This window comes from Cupressus sempervirens, chromosome 5, assembly GCF_028749045.1.
Source record: "Cupressus sempervirens isolate cs-2001-9-10 chromosome 5, ASM2874904v1, whole genome shotgun sequence".
NCBI lineage: Eukaryota > Viridiplantae > Streptophyta > Pinopsida > Cupressales > Cupressaceae > Cupressus > Cupressus sempervirens.
Genome location: NC_143122.1, coordinates 416,211,399 through 416,232,950, shown reverse-complemented (window position 1 = coordinate 416,232,950; position 21,552 = coordinate 416,211,399). Strand labels below are relative to the sequence as shown.

Sequence of the window (21,552 nt, the reverse complement as noted above, 5' to 3'; positions counted from 1 at the left end):
GTCATATCCAACATTGTGGTTTGGGTCCTAGACATTTAAGGCCATAATGTAATGTCCTAATAATTCTTCCATAGTTCTATCTAACCCTAGAAGTTTATTGATCCCAAACACAGTGTTTTGAAAATATCTTTGGAAAAATTCCAATGGCATGTGTTCGTCTAGATCCTTCTTCTTTGGAATTTATCCCACACTCTTCTTTGAAGGTGAAATATGTCTGGTCATATTCTGACCCATATAGAAATTCTTGTGACTCTTGAAATTATCAATTAATTTCTCAACTTCTATGGGCATTGACATAGGTCCTCCCAACTCAAAAGCTTCTATAAATGTCTCTTTATCTAGGCATAAGAAAACACTTCTATCCTTTCTATGGAATGTCTTATTGACAACAGTATAACATTTGATTAAGGCTTTTACTAGGTCTACGTCCATGAATACTTTTAGCATAATTAGCTTGCCCAAATTCCTCACCTATGGGTTACATACTGGAACTTCTATAACTCTGTTCTTGTAGAAGAACAATGACAATTCATACCCATTCCTATCAAGCACCTCTGCATCTCTACATAATACATATGGGATATTGAATGCTAAATCATCTGCTTTCTATGCATTAGTTGAACCAAGAAAATTGTGAATCCATTCCTCTAAAAATGTACTTGGAACCTTTGGTGGGGCATCTGGTTGTTCAATTATTGCTTGTGCAATTAACTCTCCCTCTCTCTAAGTCATTTTCTGCAAGAAAAATGATTAATCCTATATGTTAGAATGATGAAAAATCACTTAGATATCACATATGCACTTACAATCACTCAAAAAATTTAGATTATTAAGAAAATAGTAAAGAAAATCTATTAATGTCAAGGCTTTATCAATTTCTATGATGAGAGTGTGGCTTTAATTAGCATTTAAGGGTGACACACTTGAAACCTATCACTTCTCAAAAAATAGGCCAAATCTATGCTTTTCTAGATTTTTGAACATCCAACTCATCCCATCGTTATCCAACTTAGACTTTTCTATTGAAAAAACATTTTATTCCTTAAGAATCATAGGTGTGACATTGTGCATAAGATTATTTCACCATTTCATTCTAGAATCTCTTCATTTCCTATTCACATCTGCAACCATGCGATTAGGGCTTCATTTCTTAGTACTTTTTAGCTTTGTGTCATTCATCACTTAATACCTTTAAAGCTTGTGATATTGTGCTACTTCATATTTTAATATTATCGGCCCTTCACAATAGTTTTACAAGACATCTCTATTAACCGTGCGATGTTGCATTCATTCTTTCATCTAACGGTCATTCCTCTATCACAACATCATGACTTGAACTTTACCTTTTACACAAATCCTTTTGAATATGTGATGCACTACATCCTTAATCATTTTATTGCATTCACTCATTCACAAAGTCAACTCATTAACTGGGGTTAGAACTTGTGATAGTGCAATGAACTACATTCACCACTTTGCTACCTTCTCCATGAGTTAGAAACTAACTCCAGCGACAATGTGATAGTGTAAAGTTTGATTGTGTGATCACTATGATCTACTCATTGCAACTTCAAATCTTAACTATACTTGAACCTTTGCAAAGCAGGGATAAACATTTCTTTTGACTACCCATACCTTCTTTGTGACTTTGCAACATGAAAACTATCTTAGCCACTTAACCATGCGATCATGTGATTAACTCTTAAATTGGCTGCTTCACCCTATTTTGTATCATCTCCACTAATAAACTTAACTCAACATGTAACTCAGTGATGATGCAATCTAGAGCATTTTTCCACTTTGCTCCATTAACCTTTGGTTATTTCAACTCAGCTATGAGGATGTGCCTGCACAATATCCTTCTTTGTTTGCATGGTTTCCACTTGCTAACTGTGGTAAAGAAGACCTACAATCTTGTCCTTATACTCCTTTTTGATCATTCACAACTTTAAAAGAAATAGTTGTTGTTGACTGCTACAAAGCCATGCAGAGCTTAAAAAAAAGCTATTTTGCTCCCTTGCTACCTTTGAAATGGCCCGTGGAAAAGGGGTGCAATGTTGTGTTAACGAAAACTTCACAAAATCATGACTTAATCATAGAGAAAGTCAAAAATAATTAATGTGAAAGCTTGACATGGAAAATAAGGATATAGATATATCAAGAAAAATTGCATATCCTTACTTTGGACTTGTAAAATCAATTTTTTGAAAAAGTTTTTCTATTGATCACAAGTATGGAAAATTTTGACCTAGGGTTTTTCTTAAGGGCTAACACAAAATTCATAAATCTTAGCTTATTCTCAATGCATTTCTTCCTAATTTTTCAAAAAATATTCCATAAACCGGGTGAGCAAAAAATCAGGCCATCAAAAGGTACATGTTTGCTTGCTAAATTTGAACCTAGAAATTTTAAAGATGCTTTGGATAATGAAATTTGGATTAAAGCTATGAATGAAGAAATAGAACAGATAGAGAAGAATAAAACTTGGACTCTCATTCCTAGACCCAAGGATAAAAATGTAATGGCACAAAGTGGGTATTCAGAAATAAGCTAAATTAAGATGAAAAAGTTTCAAGAAACAAAGAAAGGTTAGTTTGTAAAGGCTATTCTCAAGAAGAAGGTATTGATTATGGTGAAACTTTTGGTCCTATTAAAATATTAGAAGGTGTTAGAACTTTATTAGCATATGCAACACAAAGAGGATTTAAAGTGTATCAAATGGATGTAAAATCTACATTCTTGGTGAAGAAGTCTACATAGAACAACCTGAAGGTTTCGTAGATCCTAGCAAAAGGGATATGGTCTACAAATTATACAAAGCATTTTATACTCTCAAGAAAGCTCCTCGAGCTTGGTATGAAAGACTTCATAACTACTTGATAAAGATTAGTTTTCAAAGAACAAATGATAACATCAATCTGTATATCAAAGGACTAGACAAGAAGATTGTGTTGGCTGAAATATTTGTGGATGACACTTTATTTATAGGAAATGATGATTTATGCAAGACATTCTCAGTAGAGATGAGTATAGAATTTTAGATATTCATGTTTGGAGAGATAAAATTCTTTGTTGGATTGTAGATCCAGTAGAAGAAAGATGGCATCTATATTACTCAATTCAAATATATCAAGCAGATACTAAAGAAGTTTGGAATGGAAGATTCAAAACCTGTTGGAACACCTATGTCTACTAGACATAAGCTTTCCAAAAATGAGTATTTCAAAGAGGTAGATCAAACCACATATAGATCAATGATTGGAATTGTAGTATGTAGTGTACACAAGGCCTAATATTGTATTAGCAGTTGGTATGGTGGCAAAATTTTCAGCAAATTCCAAAGAGAATCATGAGATATCTAAAAGGTACTAAAACTATGGATTATGGTATGAAAAATAGGCATTTGAATTTGAAAGCATTCAAAAAATTTGATTGGGCATGAATTTTTGATGACAAAAAGAGCACAAGTGGTGCAACATTCTTTCTTGGTAAAAGACTAGTGTCTTGGACAAGCAAAAAGTAGAATTATATTTCTTAGTACACAACTAGGGCAAAATATATGGCAATAATAGTTAATTGTTCCAATGTTGTTTGGTTCAAAAAATTGTTGGAAAGTATGAAGATAGAGGTGAAGGATCCAATGGTTATCTTCTGTGATAACACCAAAGCAATTAATATATCAAAGAATCCTATGATGCATACCAAAACCAAGCACATTGTTATAAAATATCATTTTTTGAGAAATCTAGTACAAGATCAAGAGGTAAGGTTGGAATATGTGAATACTAAAGAGAAAGTTGCAGATATATTCACTAAGCCATTACCTAAGGATGCATTTTTGTATCTAAGAGGTAAATTAAGGGCCATTCCTCTATCTGAAGCTCACTAAATATAGTTTTAGTGATGCATCAACCATAGCATGTTGAAGATTAGACAGTTGATGTAGTATTGACAAGACACATTGCAAAAGAAATTAGTATATGAGGTACATTGATATTCACTAAACATTTTCTTTGGCATGAGATGTCAAAGAGGAAGAATTTTTCTATCATATCTCACAAAAATTTCATCATGTCAAGAGATGTCAAAGAAGGAAAACTTGGTCTGATATCAAAGAAGGAAAGTTTTCTATTAGAAGAAGATGTTGAAAACAGAGTTTTGCTGACAGAGGGAGTAACTAAAAGCAGAGAGAGTTCACATTGATAGAGAGAGTTCTCATAGATGGGAATTAGAATGAAACTAAGGATATGTTCCTTACTTTATTCTTGCTCTAAAATTTCGTTGTGTTATGACATGTTGTGTTGTCATCAATGCCAAAGAAGGAGATTGCTGTAAATAGTTGATTAGTTATGTATTGTCTTTGATGTTACACAAAATGTCATATCACTAGCATTCAATGTATGTTGAGCTCACTCAGGCGATGAAGATAGTTTCCTGTGTCTGCTAAGCATTCCAAAGTTTACCTAGTTTAGAAGACAGTGTCTACCGAATGCACTTGGTCATCAAAGGAAAGTTTGTAGAATTTGAGTGTTAACCAAGCTCATTCAGTTAATGAAGAAAATTTTGGATGGAATCAATGTTAACCAAGATCACTTGGTTACCAAAGGAACTTTGTGAATATGCATTGTTAACCGAGTTCACTTGATTAACATAGGAAAATCATTTCTGAGTTAATGTCTACTGATAAGGGTCTGCTAACAAAGGATTTTCTTTTTTTGGCATATTGAGTTCAATTGATTTAGTTGTTGGTTCTAGTCGACTAAGGAGATGAATATTAAGCAATTTAGTTTATATTCAAGATACCTTGACAATGTGTAAACATATAAATATAAGGTAAAGTTGAGGATTGAATGTGCAAAACAAAAATAGAAGATTTGATGATGCTTAGAGGAAAAGAATTAGAAGGATAAGAAGAATATCCTTGTTGAGATGCAAAGATACAGTCGATCAGGAAGGATCAAGTATACAAGCCATAATTGAGATCTGTAATCAGCAATTTAGTTGCATCCAAAATTAAGTCATCTTATTGTTACTTTCTAAGAATTGTAGTAGTGATCTACATATCTTAACAGAGTTGGATTAATAGCTATTTGTAAATCCTCTAACAAGGTGGCATTTCTATTTGAAGTTTTTAACGACCTCTAATAAGGTCACTCCTAACAGGGTGATAAAATCATTTAACAGGGTCACACCTAATAGTGCATTTTGTAACCCTTAACAAGGTTGGCTCCTAACAAGGCTCACTTCAGAATAGTGAAAATTATTAACTAGTTGCAATTGGTGGTTTTTCCCAAATTATCAAGTTCCCATTGAAATAAAAGAGAAAGGGTTTCCACATTAAATCTTGGTGTCACTTGTGTTCATGTTATTTCCTTTATGTGTTTTACTACTAAGCTAAATAAGGATAAACATAGATAATATCTTAAGATTTTTATGTTAGGTAGTTTTAGAGTTATTTTAGTGTTAACTAAGTTACATTTTCTAGTGTAAACCAAGTGCATGTATAGTTGCCAAGTTATAGCAAAATATAGTTTAAATTAGTGTTTTGATTTGTATTGACATCTAAGGGATCTGGAATTTATTTTTGTAGTAATTGATTCACCCCTCCCCCTCAGTTACTCCTCTTATATTTCCAACAATCATAAGTAGGGAACCAACAATTTTATTTGATGCATATTAATATAAAAATCATAAAATCTTGATTTTCTTATATAAATCAAACCACTCAAGTATTCTTCTATAACTTAATATAGATAAGTAATTTTACATTTATAAATAGAAAATCTTACACATGATCTCTTTAGGGGATCGATAGGATAAATATAGTATCCTCCAAGGATATTAAGAAGTGAAATGTATTGAATTACAAAGAATAGTGCAAGAAACTCATGTAAAATTGGGACTTTAGTTTTGAGTCATTGAAACAAGGTGTCTAATAAACCAAATTATAAAGATTTCTTATAAAATATATATTATGGTATTGCAATAAGAGTGATAATGACCGTTTAAACAAAATGAAAAAAAAAATTGTAATGATCTTAGCTCATATTTGTAGTCTAGTATTTTTCCTTTTTTTTATCTTCCAAGTATGTTAGATGAAATGAATTGACCATTTTAAAGAGGATATTTAGAAAATAAAATATAGTACTAAAGAATGTTGATAAACAAAATTGAATAAATGTTAAATATTTAAAAAATGTTTTCAATGTAAGGAATATTTGAAGATCACCTTAAGTCAGAAATGTCTACGCAAGCATAAAAAACACTATGAGAAGATCTTTAATCTAAATCCATAATTAAATTTTAAAAAATAATAGAACAATAATAATTCAAGTTTTTATTTAATTTAGATTAAAGATCTTATCACAAGATCTTATCCAAATATATCAACTTCAAGAATGGTCGACTTAATATTTAGAATTGACAATTATAAACACCAAATCTACTAACAAAAATAAACTATCAAAGTTAAATCAAGTATTTCCTATTTAAAAATGTTTCTATATACTAAAATGATAATCAAAATATATAAATTTAACAAAATACTTAAATAAAAACTTCATACATACTTGAACTAACAATAACTGCTCCGCTGGTAAATCTAGACCAAAGATGTCCCCTTCTTGGTGGAAAGGGGCCTTAGATGGTCACTACATGGTCCATAAGGTCCTCTCTATAGGTGATGTTGACTCTCTTCAAAATATTTTTGTTGAGGATTCTTCTACTGTTCCTAGCTCTTCAGCAAAGGATCATCCTTTGGCACCTTTGGTTGTAGCAAATCAGTCTTTGGTTTCTGTTGTCCTGTCTTCTAGTGATTTGATGGAGGATCCTCCTTTGGCTCCTTCTGTGGATGCAGTTGTTATGTCTTCTGGTGTCCTAGGAGCAGCCACCTCTCTGGCTCCTTCTCAAGTTGATGTTCCTTTTCTTGTTTCTGCTATATCTTCCTCTACTGTAGTTTTTCCCTTGGCTTCAGGAGTTTCAGGGTCTGGTTGTGGCATTGTTGCTTTTCAGAGCCAGATGGCTACTGGTTTGGTGGGGGTTGGATGGACCTCAGTAAAAGGAAATATGGTCATGCCCTCCAATTCTTCTTTATTAGGGTCAAACCTTCTTGTGCCTTCTTCTATGGTTGTAGATATCCCTGTTGTGGCCTCTCCCCTGGTCTTAGGGATTTCTGGGCTTGGCTCTAGTGTTGCTGATTTACAGTGACAGAAGGCTATTGGCTTGGTGGAGGATGGATGGACCATAGTAAAAGGAAAAAATATCAAGCCGTCCACTGCCTCTTTTGATATGGCATTACATTCTCAAAAGAAGGGATCTAAAGGCAAAGCATGACTAGTCTTTTTGGCCTGTCATACTTTTTTTGTCCCCTAGCTTTTGACCTATTTTAATTTTTTGTGTTTCATGGTTGGGTACTTTTTTCCCTTATCTTCTTTGGGTTTCAGGAGCCTAGTCAAAACCTGTGTTGGTGGATGTTATGTTGCCACTTTGGTCACCTTTTGTTTGGTGATCTGTTGTTCTAGCCTTTTGTTTGGCCATTGTCCTTTGGCTGGGCTTTAATTGCTTATTTTTAGCCTTTTGTATTGTCTCAAACTTGGGTTTCAAGATCCCTATAAAACTTGTTTATCTAATAAAAAACAATAATGAATCTAAATGCTCGATAATTGATTATTATAACCTCTTTTTTACCCTACTATTAATTATCATAGCCTATTCATTACTCTACATGTTCATCAATAAATTAAAAAATGTAGTTTAATTATCACAGCCTCTCTGTTAGTCTTTTTCATGTAAGACCAGTAGACATAATTCTATGCCATGAGAGACAAGATCATTGGCTTTCATGCAATGAACAATGGAGAATTTGAACAACCACACAAGCATATATAATAATAGAAAAGTTTCACTGGATTTCTACAAGTAGAAGGAAAATTGCAATGTGAAAGCAAGATGTTTATATAAACAATCAGAAAAAAAATTGTTGCAAAATGTAGGTGACTAAAATGATGGAATGATCTTAGATTACTTGTCTAGGTCTATTCCTACGAGTTAAGGTTAAATGGGATTTGATGCTCCTATATTAGCCTTCTTTAGGAGCTAGTACCCTAGATCTCTATATAAGGAAACATTCTTCCCTCATTTTGGCATCTACCCTTTATAAAGAACATCCATGCATATCTACAAGTTATCTACCTTTTCATGAGTACATCCACTATCTATGAGAAACTACCTACTTTCCAAGATCAAGAAAGAATTCTATCATTCAAGAATTCAAGTTCTCCAATGAAGATCAAGGATTGAAGCATTCAAGCCTTTCAAGAGATTTGATTAAAGCAGTCAAGATTCATCATTCAAAATCCTAGATCTAGCCATCATGGTGGTGTGATCTTCCTTTAAGATCCTTTGTTCATCTTGAAGATCTATTCATACTTCTTTCAAGGTGGATTCTAAGCACACAATCATGCAGTTCTTGATTTACATTTGTTAATCATATGTTCAAGCTTTCATATCAAATATACTTATTTGCATTTGAAATACAATTGCATATCTATTAAGTATCATAGCTTCATTGTTAGATTTACTTCTACTACTTGCTAGCATTCCCAATTTCAATTTCATTATTAAGGTTGATTCCAAAATGGGGTTTAATTGAGACAAACCCCTCATACAAACCATTTTTTTTTTTTTTTTTTTTGCAAATACAAGTGTGGAACAATGAATTGGAGAGCATATTTGGATATACTTTTAATTGAACTTGTGGGATCTATGAACAAAAATTTTGTTAGAGCAGTGTAGGTCAAGGTTGACTTTTCAGGGTAGAATTGTGCCTTGGGGTAAGATTGTGCCCTACCAACAGGGTCAAGGTCGACCTCCCTTTAAAATGACAAAATATTTCTAGGATTTCTTCATCTTGACATTTCCAGTGCAAAATAGGTTGCAGATTTTCCAAAAATTACATACAGACATTAGAAAATAGCATTTTCTAGATTCAAGGTTAATATTTGCCTTTTATCTATTTCAAGATTTAAGCACATACTCTCACATAATAGGAAGATCATATAACTTCCTTGCTCCCTATTTTCCATCACTTGATCCATTTCTGCATTGAATACTTTCTTGTGCTTAATCGATTTCGATCATCACCTTTGGAAATTAGGGTTGAGAAGAGGTTTCAATTTTCATCCTATTTAATTAGTTATACAATCATTTCTTGTGTATTCTCTGAGCCTCTATATACATCTGATGTATTGATTTCAAGGAAATTAATAGAAATCTTTGTTGAAAGTTTCATATATGTACAAGGTGCATATTGTCCAGTTACAACTTGGTTTTGAAGTTGTATGCCATTGTGTATTTTGCTGGTGGGTCAAGGATTCGAGTAAATTGCTTGATATGCATTGACAAAATTGTAGGGATCATGGGAGGATCTGATAAGTATGAATTTCATTTTGAAGATAGATATCTATTTGCAAGGTGAATGGATAGATCAAATATCTAAGTATATGAGTATAGTTTGGGTATCCATGTGTATGTTCTAACTTATTTAATGCCCAATGGATAAGGGATTGATCAGCTTGGAGATTGCATGTTCTTGTTGTTGCATACCTTGGTTATGATGACATTCTTGACACATTAATCAAACTCTTTTCCCTTTCATGTTGAAGTGCTGAAAAGAGCTACCCTCACTTAGCTTATCAAGTTCATAGGTCATGCTATTAGTTATTTCATGTCTATGTTGTTTGCATAAACATAGAATATTAAGGGGTTTTTATCTGTTATATAGATTCATTTCTAGGTTTTGACATTGGTACCATATAAAGAATCTAAGGTCCACCTGCCTAGGTCATACAATGCCTAAAAGAAGAAGGAGAGTAAATAGCCTTATAGTTGGCTCTAGTGTCTGAATAGGTACAATGAGCATGGGAATTATCTTCCCCTAGGTGTATGTTTTCTTATCACTAGGTTATTAAAAATTTGTTAATTTAGAAGCCAACAAAATGGAAACTCTGTTGGGGAGTAAAGTTCCAATAAGCCTTGTTAGAAGGACAAGAATCTCTAACATAAATTGAATATATCATTCCTTACCTTAGCCAAGAAGACAATAGCTTTGAGGGTTGAACATAAATTGCAGTGTTACTAGTGATTCATCATCAATCAGTTTAGCTAAAAATTGTTTTCAAAGTGTTGTTGTAAGTTCAAAGTCAAGAATGAACAATAGGGTTTTTTTGTTTGTTTTTTTCTTTTATTCTAGTTTGTAAATCTACAAGAGTGGTTTGATGATTCACATATTTCCTACAAATTGAAAGTCTGCTTCAGATTTGTCAAGTGACAAATTATGTCTTATTTCTCACAAGTATCAATGGAGACTCTATATCTTTGTACCAGTATTTCTAGTTGATTTCATGTTAATTTTTTTGAAGAACTTTCATCTTGTATGGGAAGATCTGAAGCTCCTGTCAATAGTTCTTGGATAAGAAGTTATATGTTCTTGATTTATGTTTAAGTGTTGCATGTATATGTTGTTCTAAGGTTTTGAATGTGTGAAAATGAATCACAACTGTGATTTCTTTTTCCATCTTCAAGGAGGTGGTTGCTCTACATGGCTTTGATGAATGGTGTGAAGGAGTTTCATATTTACACCCATGCCAAGTCAATGAATCAAAATAGCACTTAAGGTATTTTACTTTTTATGATTTTCCCTTTCATAAAATTTAAGTGATAAGAATGGGTTGCCTCTATTCAATGATTATTAGCACTAAGGAAAGAGGTAGTTAGAAATTTTGTTTCATTTCAAGATGGAATCAAATCCAAATATGAGGTTAGTCTACCAAGTTCTAAAAGTTATAAAACTTTGACTAATAATATTGCTATGTTAAACAAGAAAATCCACAATAAGATCATCAATTTCATAAGAAGGGCAGTAGGAAGTACTCAAGGTCTAAATGTTGAACAATTTTATATAAATTTTAAATCAACAATCATGAGGATGCCTTTTTCTTCAAGACCTAAGGAATCTTCCTTACCTAGTGTTTTCCTAGATATTTTTGTGCCTGATTCAGTTAAATGGCCAGCACATGTAAGATTACAAGAGCATTTGCAAGATGAAGAATTCATCAAGAAGATGGAAAGTGATAACAATAGAGTACACATTGTATCTTCTAATGATATAGTGAATGCATTGAAAGTCAAGATGAATGTAATGAATCTGTAAATAACGATAATATGTCTTCCGAGTGTGAAGAGAAGGATTCTAGATATAGCGAATTAGATGATTGTAGTCAGCATGAGGAAGATTGATATGTAATTGAAAATGAGTCTTGTGACAGTGTATATGAAGTAGAAGAAGTGTATAACAACAACAGAGGTAATTCTTTCATTGATGAAAATGAAATGATCTTAGCTCATATTTGTAGTCTAGTATTTTTCCTTTTGTTTATTTTCCAAGTATGTTAGATGAAATGAATTGACCATTTTACAGAGGATATTTAGAAAATAAAATATAGTACTAAATATGTTGGTAAACAAAATTGAATAAATGTTAAAATATTTAAAAAAATATTTTCAATGTAAGGAATATTTGAAGATCACCTTGAATTAGGAATGTGTACACAAGCATAAAAATACTATAAAAAGATCTTTAATCTAAATCCATAATTAAATTTTAAAAAATAAAAGAACAATAATAGTTCAAGCTTTTATTTAATTTAGATTGAAGATCTTATCACAAGAACTTATCCAAATATATCAACTTCAAGAATGGTTGACTTAATAAAGAATTGAAAATTATAAACACCATATCTATTGACACAAACAAACTATCTCAAAATTAAATCAAGTATTTCCCATTTAAAAATGCTTCTATAGACTAAAATGATAATCAAAATATATATTTAACCAAATACTTAAATAAACACTTCGTACATACTTGAACTGACAATAATGAATCTAAATGCTCGATAATTGATTACTATAATCTCTTCATTACTCTACTATTGTCGATTATCATAACCTCTTCATTACTCTACATGTGCATCATAAAATAAAAAAATGCAATTTAATTATCACAGCCTCTCTGTTAGTCTTTTTCGTGTAAGACCAGTAGACATAATTCCATGCAATGAATAATGGAGAATTGATCAGCCACACAAGCATATATAATAATAGAAAAGTTTCATTAGATTTCTACAAGTAGAAAGAAAACTGCAACGTGAAAGCAAGATGTTTATATAAACAATTTTTAAAAAAAAATCTGCTGCAAAATGTAGGCGACTAAAACGATGGAATGATCTTAGATTACTTGTTTTCAGGGGAAGAAATGATTCTTCTGCACTTCACGTTGTTATTTTGTCTTAATCTTTGTACATAATTGTTGGTGCACGTATTTGGCCGCCGAAAGAAATCTTTATAAACCACCTTGAATCATATAACAATATAATAGTAATAGTTACCAAGTTTCAAAAAACACTGACTCCTATGATCTCACGAGACAGATTAGATTCAAAGAGTCTGCAAGTTGGAAAGATTGAGAAAGAAGATGGATCAAGAAAAGAAAAGCAAAGAAACCCAGATAAATTCTTGATCATAAAGCCACCAAAGAAATGATATATTATTTCAAAACAAATGTTTGAAGCACATTTGTAATACCATAGTAGAGATAAAAGTTTCAAGGGAATGACGTCAGTAATGATTGCCTACAACACAAAACTCTTTAAGTTATATTCTGGCTAATTATGCACGCACCATGCTGCATAATACAGCCTTCCTAAAGCCAAGTGGAAAAAAAATTCCTTCAGATCACACTATATTCAATGTAAAGAGCATAATACAATCATGCTTTTCACGTACTGAGCAGTGGGCAAAATTATGCCGGACTTCTACAAGCACTAAAAGCTGAGGCTTTTCTTATTACAGAGAATAGAAATGCAATATCATATTGTTAAATCTTGATATTTTTTTTTGCCTGGATCTGAGCCAGGTGATCTTTACTCAAATACAAGGAATATAAAACAACAATGATTATAGAGCAGTGCCCACAAGGGCAATATAATCATGGCTTGCATGAAGATACTAAAAAAATTACAGTTTGATAATGATATATATTCTGTTAGACAGCTTCTTTTGGATAAAGCAACCTGTAAAGGGAAGCAACTCTGTGTAGGGTTCTTCTGAAAGTGAAGATACAGGTATAAGCAGTTGCACTCAGTAGTTCTCTTTTAGTTATAAAATGGTGGCTTAGATTTGTACAACACGTGCAAGAGAGATAAGATAGAGAGCTTGGATTTTGTGAGTGATTTTGGGACAAAATGTATTATAGCAAACTTGTATGAAACTGAATGTAGTAGGTCCTCTAGATAGTAGCTAGATACCTCCTATATTAATCTTCTGTCCATGGGTCCAGTGTGGTCAGAATCTGTCCAAAATGGGTACTTTAGCCATTCTGTTTCCTGGTTGGTTGACAAAGGTTCCTGCAAGTTCACGTCAACAAAGCAAGGATTTTTGACGTTAGCATTTGTAATTAGTCTTAAGGACTTGGATAAGCTAATCAAAATCTTCCTAAACGTTCCAAATTAACTTTTGTCGATCAAGATTTGACCACCCACTACACTAAAACTGCAATCTTGGGCACCAATTCAACAAGTTTTATCTCGTTAGCGTCAATGACTAATGATATAATCATGATTTGCTCAAGCATTCTATATTAACTTTTTTTGATGAAGAATTGATCGCCCACTAATATGAAGCTGCAATCATGGGTGCAAACGCAACAAGCTCTATTTCGTTAGCATGAAAGATTGCAGGCTAAGGATTCAATTTGATAATCATGGTTTTCCCATAGCAAATCCGAAATTAAGTTTCGCTCATGAAATTTTGATATCCCACTACCCTAAAACTGCAATCTTGGGCACCAATTCAACAAGTTCTATCTCGTTAGCATCAATGCACAATGATATTATCATGATTTGCTTAAGCATTCCAAATTAAGTTTCTCGGATGAAGATTTGATCACTCGCTAACTTAAAGCTCCAGTCTTGGGTACAAATGCAACAAGTTCTAATTCGTTAGCATGAAAGATTGTAGTCTAGGGAATTGAATTTGATAATAATGGTTTTTCCAAACATTAAGTTTCTCTCATGAAAATTTGATCACCCACTACCTTAAAACTGCAATCTTGGGTACCAATGATTGATCTTTGTACCCAAGATTGCAGTTTCGATGGAGTTTTAATGGAGTTGTGATTAGGTTGTACCTCTTTAATTTCAGTGGACGTATCCATGAAGATGTCTTCAAGTGAATTGATCTTGTGCGGAGACACTGCATTGTTGTTAACAATCCTGTGCCTTTGAGCCTGATCTTCAAGTGTCAGCCCCAGTTCAGCTGCTAGATCCTCCAAGTTCTGGCTGCCGTATGACACAAAATTTGTACCAGAAACAGCCCCCACTTGTTGTAGTGTCTCATGGCAGCGGAGTAGTCTTGTCATGTAATTCTCATCCACATCTAGATGATGATGATGACCATGGTTGTGCTCTTGAGACTCCTGATCCGATGAAGTGACCCAATTCTCTCTATCAGTGTTATTCATGTCAGTGTGCATTTCTGACTGGTTTGGAGATTTCAGTGTGTTCTCCTTATTGGTGGTATTCGTGCCTTGTGAGTTAATTTCTGAGCCTTTGTTCTCTCTACTACTGTTGATTCCCTGCCAAATGCAACTATCATGTAAAAATTAGATAATTAGTTAAGACTTGGGACTAAGTTGTATACCCACATAAGGAAAAATGAGAATTATAGACAGGGACAAATGAAGTTTACAGCCATGTACTTATAGTCATGTTTCTCGGTAAGATTGTGTGAGTTTATCATCATCGACTTTCGGATCATATTCAATGATCCATCATCACAGCTAAGATTGTGAGTATAGCTAAGAATGTGAGCATACTCGATGCTGATAAACTCGTACACACAATCTTGCCCAGAAGCATGAATATAATATCATGGATTGTGGAAATCTGTTATCAGTAGTCACATACTTGATCGCTGCTTTCTCTAGAAGGAACAAGTGATAAGCTATAGCTTGCTTTAATTTGTTGCTGATCCAAGGAATAAAGCTGCTTTTCAGATGGTTCAGCGGGGCTCTTTGGAATTTCAGCAATGTCGGCACTAGATGGCTTGGCAGAAGCAGAAGCAGAAGCAGATGCATCACCACTATCAGAGGCCTTCTCCCAGCTGCATTGCCTTGGCTGAGTCTGAAAGAAGACCTTGGATACAACCAACTCCCCTTCCTTTTCTTCCTCTTGGCAACCCAAATGGTACTGGTGCATCACCCAGTTTGTTTTCTCAGGCTTCCTGTGCTTGCCAAAGTTGGTATAGAGAACAAGTATCTTCTTGCAGCCTTTCTGCCGCCCATGAATCATCACAGGCCTTGTCTTACCAGTCTTATGCCATCTTGTTTCTCCACCTTGTTCATCACAATCTGTCTGAATTTTCCTCCTCTTCCTGGTGCCTGTCGTATAAGCCTTGGATGGCCTATGGAAGAAATGCCTTATGAGACCGTCTCTAGATATTCCTGCAAGAGTTGTTCTCATTCAATACTCTGACATGTAATAAATAAATGAAAACTTGATGAAACCATCTTATTCTGAGGAAATTCTGAGGAAATAAATGTAATCAGTCGTTATTCAATGACATACACAAAATTGGTCGACAAATACATAATGCCAGGCTTGCCTATTGTCTTTATATATTTGGAATCAATGCTTTTATACAAAAAAAATGAGACCCGCCATTGTGCTCATCTCAATATAGTAATAATAAATTTATGAAGGAGATAGAGACCCAAATTGAAAAATAACAGAAACAAACTATATGTTATACCAGGCAGTTTTTCTGGATGGGTGTAGCAGATCCCATCTTCTCCTTCAAGTGTTGGAATAAACTCATCAATCCGAGGATGAGGAGTGCAATTATCAATGCCGACCTTCCCTTGAAGATGCTCTATCAGCTCCTGATCCGTCGGGTCAAATTTCACACCAGAAGGCAATCCTGGCCAATCCTGAATGCCCTGCTTCAACAAATGCCAAAACATATCTCATGAAAAAAACCTTAAAAATGGCAACTTTGATAAGAATATGAACATGTTCTTAGTGGGTTTTTTCACAAATATATGCACACAATCAAGAATTTATCATACCTTTTCTCTTTCAATCTGATACCCACAAGCAGGACACCTTCTGATCTTACTATAACACTGATGTTCTTCGAACTTGGCGTCGATCAAATCAGAAGTGGTGAGAGGATTTCTGACCTTTCCGTCGACAAACCATTTCATACTGTCGCTCATCCCCAGCCAAGAAACCATAACTAACTGCTCAGCCCCTAATTTAATGGTCACATATACACCGACTCAATAAAAAAGCCAAAAATACGTACACTAGACGCAATACAGTGACCAGGATTACATAATTGGTGCACAATTATAGCTGGGCATCACATACAACAACAGCACTGCAGCACTTGTAACACAGTCTCAGAGATTACGTCCAATTCTGGCAAAAAGCGGAAAGCGAAAAAATTTGATATTGATATTGATAATATCCTTTACTCTTACAAACAGGAATGTGATAAAGTCGATTGCTTGAGCATAATGTAAAGAAAAGCGTATGGAGAGCATATTAAGATTAGATCTCTGAGTACAAGGTGACCTCACAAAAAAGTGAATCTATAAAATCAAAGCAAAAATTTAAAAACTTCTGACATCTGCCACTTTAGCTCTTCTCTCTGCCTGTTTATAATCATCACCACCATCAGAATATCAATTTACTGAGCAATCTTTGAACTCAAACAGACAAAACTAGAAGCCACTAATTTAGTAATCCATGGAAACTGAGCACCATTTTCCAAAAGCATGCCAAGAAATTCCCCCAAAAAGCAGAATAAAGCCCAAACTATATCAGTATTCCAAAGCCCATCACCACATGGGTTCTCAATAAAGAAAAGCAGGGGGGGTGCCCCATTATTTCACACCCTCATAGAGGAAAAAAAAAGCCCTAATAAAGATGAAGCCTCAAAACCAGGACTATTACTGAAGATACTAAAGCTAAAAACCATTATTCCAATCATACAGCCGCAAACTGCAAGCAAAATCTTTGATTTTTTTCAAGGATTTCTCCATTGTTTCTTCGATGCAACCTAGAAAAGCACACTTAGAGGCTGCTTATCAGAACGGATAGAGTGTAGCTACAAAGTATTGAGGAAAATAAGAGGTGCCGTGTGATCCAAGTAAACTAAAAGGGAAAAATACCACTAAAAGGTAGAAAATCAAATGCTGTTCATACATACATGAGCCTCAAATCATGGAAATAATTTGGGTTTTGTATTAAACAAAATGTGGGTCCGGAGAAAGGGAATGACACTTGCAGGTGGGGCCTTAAAGGTTCTTCTTCACCAAGCTTTAGCCATCCATTGTAATGGAAGAGTGTTATGTGGGCAAACTAGATAGCAATTCATTCATTTTTGTGTATGACATCTCAACTCCGAGTATTTGTGGGTAGGTTAAAATGGAGGTTCCTAGGTCATGAAATATAGGGTACAGAGTATCTTCCAAGACACTCTTTAACTTAAGCTAGATTATCATTTTCCTTGTCTCGCTTGGTATATATGGGATAATGGGTTGCTTGATTCATAAACTCCATATTATCATGCTTGGTTTGCTTTTCAATCCAAGATCAAACTTCACTTTATCTCCGTGACAAGACATCAGGTTTGATTAGTCATTGCTTGAGCAAATAAGTCAATAGCCATGACATGAACCAACTGCAAAGTTAAATTTCAAAGGTTATCATTCCAATAAAAATCATGCTTTTTGATAATATGCAAGTACTTCCAATCATGTGATTACTTAGTGTCATCAATCCTTCAACTATAGAGTAAATAATAATAATTCTTACAAGATTACGTTCACCCAATTCAAAGGTCTAAAGTATACTTTGCCTGGACTGGATCCCATTGAGCTCGTATGAACGGTGCTCATGCTGTCCAAGATCTGAGGAAACAATCTCCGCCTTACGCTGTTGGGTTTCTAGACTGGATCCCATTATTTTTGTAGGAACGGTTCCAATGCAATCCAAGAACTCGGGAATAAATCGGTACCTCACGCTGCTGGCTTCTTTGCGGTCGTTTAGTGAAGGCCATTTAAAAATGTATTTTTGCGATTCTTCACCAGCAAGAAAATTGGAAGGTAATCTAAATAACATTACTTCTTCCATGCTAATATTGACATCTCTTCTTTCTATGCAAGATGTAGACCACGCTACTAAACATCAAGAACTTTCCTTATTTATTCAGTACGTTAATAGCGTTTCATCCTACCCATTAAGATGATATTAATTAATAATAATAATAATTTTTACAAGGTAACTTAAAAAATGCTCATTCTTTATAGGGACATAGAGGGACAAAGAGTTAACTTTTAATATCTTTATCAATTAGGTGTGGAGTAGTATCAATACAATATGTTATTTATTGATGAAATTTTTTTTATATAGAGTAAAAGAAAATATTTTTTTATGTAGAGTTATGAAATGAGGAGGTTCTATAGGTGTTGATGATGTGTGAGAATGTCACAAACGAAGGACTTCATCTCAATTTAAAAATTCAACAATACAACCTGAAAAGGCCTTTAACTTTAATGGAAAGAACAACAACAACACGCCTTAATCATCACACCATATTGCTGTCAACATATAATCGAGCATTTTTAATAAAAAATATCTTTGCAACCTCTATAATCTTCAAGCTTGAATCTTTGTTGTATGGTGGTGGGTACACTCCATGCTAGATGGAGCATATTCCCTATCCCAACACTAATGTCCAAACATCTAGACCAAATAGAAATGATTGAAAAGATGCCTTTCTAGATCTTTTCTCAAGGTCAAATGATTTGGAAGCAAGATTGAACCTCTCCTAAAATGTTGAGGATGTTGATCTTACACTCCTTGATTCCTTTATTTCATTTGGTCACTTCATGGAAAGGTGTGCTTGTGGGGAATTGTTTTCCCTTCAGGCCCTTAATAGATATGTTATAGAAATGGAGTGCAACAAAATGTAATCTAATTAGAAGTGTCATCCAAGCATGGTACTGAAGGGGCTCCTTGTTCTATTTTACCTTGGAGGAGGATTTGTGGGTTGTCCTAGCTAGTATCAAGACCTTTGAAAATGCTTTGTTTCCCTCTACAAATGCAAACCATGTTTTGATCCAAAGATAGACTTGAGAAGTGCTACCCCTATTTGGGTTAGAGTACATGGCTTACAACTAGAGTTTTGGGCATTTGAACAATTTTTTTGATGGGTGGCAATGTCTTTAGAGAAAATGTTACTATTGTTGGGTAAGAGCACAAAGATGGTGTGCAAAAAGGGGGCATAAGTGGACACTTTTTTTTGAAATCAGATGAACCTAAAATTCAAAGAGAAATTTGAGGGTCTTGCACTAAAATTAGAAGATGTGTAAAGAATAAGAATTGTAGTGCTCTAAATCTAATTTCTAAACTACTAAGTTTGTTAAACATGTATAAGATTAAGAGGGTCCAACCATTTCTGCACATAACATCATTCATTTGTTTATAGAAAAATATAACATGGCTATTTTCATGCACTTAACAAAAAATATAGTTAAATTTATTTTGAAAAATCATATAGTAGGATGGTAGGTAAGACTAAGATCTATAAGTTGTGTATTTTTTTTTGTAATTTTATGTTTAGTAATTTTTTAATGATTTTTTGAAGTGACTATATCTTGAAAGTCTAGATATGTTTGTGCATTGAGGACAACTTCCATCAAAATAATTGAAAATGTATTCTTTTTTTAAAGTGTATGGAGTCAAGTGTAGAACAATAATATTTAGTTTATTTTGCAATAGGTCAAGTAGATCAAGAGTTTTTAAAAATGGTAGACATATGTCTGTGAGACCTGTCAAGATATTAGCAAAGAAAATTAAATTTCACTATGTTAATGTTGTCCAAATATAGAAAAAAGTATATGGTTAGAAAGATAGGAGATGTGTAGGATTATGGCGGTAATTGTAGAGATACATGGGCAAATGCACCAAGTTGTGGTGCCAAAAAGATGACACCTTTTTTTTCCAAAATTTTTAATAGTGTGCACAGGCTATGGCCTGGGCATAGGCTTGTTGAGCCCAAGCCATAGTGTGTGTGTGTGTGTGTTATGAGATTCTCCATAAGGTACATGCACTATGGAATTCTCCATAGCGTACGCACACACACTATGGAATTCTTCATAGTGTGTGTGTGCTATGGTGGGTACGCACTATTTGAAATCACATACAATAATAGAAATCCCTATACTTTCTCTTCCCCACTCTCTCTCCCTCCCCCATCTCTTTCCATTTCTCCCTCCCTCTCTCCTTACCCCATCCTCCCTCCCTCTCTCTCTCTCTCTCTCTCTCTCTCTCCCACCCCCTACTATGTGTCCCTCTCTCTCTTTTTATGCATTGAATCCTATGTACTTTTTGAAACTCCATCCTCTACTCCCTATCAATCTCCCCCCTCCTCTCTCTCTCTCTCTCTCTCTCTCTCTCTCTCTCTCTCTCTCTCTCTCCATCCCTTACTCTATGTCCCTCTCTTTTTCTTTACATCCTATCCCACGTACACTTTGAGCCCCCATCCCCTGCTCTCTCTCTCTCTCTCTCTCTCTCTCTCTCTCTCTCTCTCTCCCACTCCCACCCTTTATAACCCCTTATATGTGTCTATGTCTCTCTTTCTATGCATCCTATCCCATGTACTCTTTGAACCCCCATCCTCTACTCCCTCTCTCTCTCTCTCTCTCTCTCTCTCTCTCTCTCAAACACACACACACACACACCCTACTCTATGTACCTCTCCCTCTTTCTATGCATCCTAACCTATCCCACATACTTTGAACCCCCATACCTTACTCTCTCTCTCCCCCATCCCCTACTCCATGTACCTCTCTCTCTTTCTATGTATCCTATCCTATCCCATGTACTCTTTGAACCCCCATTCCCCCCCTCTCTCTCTACACCATATCCTATGTTCTTTCCCCATTCCCTTCTCTCTCTCTAGTCTTCTCTCTCACTCTCTCTCTCTCTCTCTACCTCTCTCCTTCCCTCTCTCTTTATACATCCTGTCTATTGAATTTGAAGACTTAAATAACATGTAAACATTATAGTGTGCACACTCTATTTAAGCCTTGATTTTTTATAAGAAGGTTAAATAGTGTGCATGCACTATAGCTTGTACGTGCTATTTAAGCCTTGAATTTTATAATACTTTAAATAGCACTCATGCATTATAGCGTGTATGTGCTATTGCACACACATGCTATCTAATGAATTGGATACCACCAAGCCTAAGGCTTGGATTTTCCTTGGGGATCCAAACCAAAGGTTTGGAAGTTCTAAACTAGTCTGAGTCATGTTTTGTAGAAAACATTAAAAAAATGCTTGATTTTTCTTCTGTGCTATCCTTCAAGTTTCCTTGTGGTTTAGAATCGGCAAAATTAGGCTACATAATATTATAGATCTC

General features: G+C 34.4%; 1 protein-coding gene across 1 annotated transcript; it reads right to left on the bottom strand.

The window, feature by feature from the left end:
* Positions 1–12,771: 12,771 nt before the first annotated feature.
* LOC149556549 (uncharacterized) lies at positions 12,772–17,268 on the bottom strand. The gene is made up of 5 exons (XM_089830861.1): positions 16,184–17,268; positions 15,868–16,054; positions 15,024–15,559; positions 14,246–14,692; positions 12,772–13,463 (listed from the first exon to the last, which is right to left on the bottom strand). Exons 1-5 carry the CDS (start codon positions 16,349–16,351, stop codon positions 13,368–13,370), a joined length of 1,434 nt encoding a protein of 477 aa, XP_089686987.1. The 5' UTR covers positions 16,352–17,268; the 3' UTR covers positions 12,772–13,367.
* Between the last annotated feature and the right edge of the window lie 4,284 nt (positions 17,269–21,552).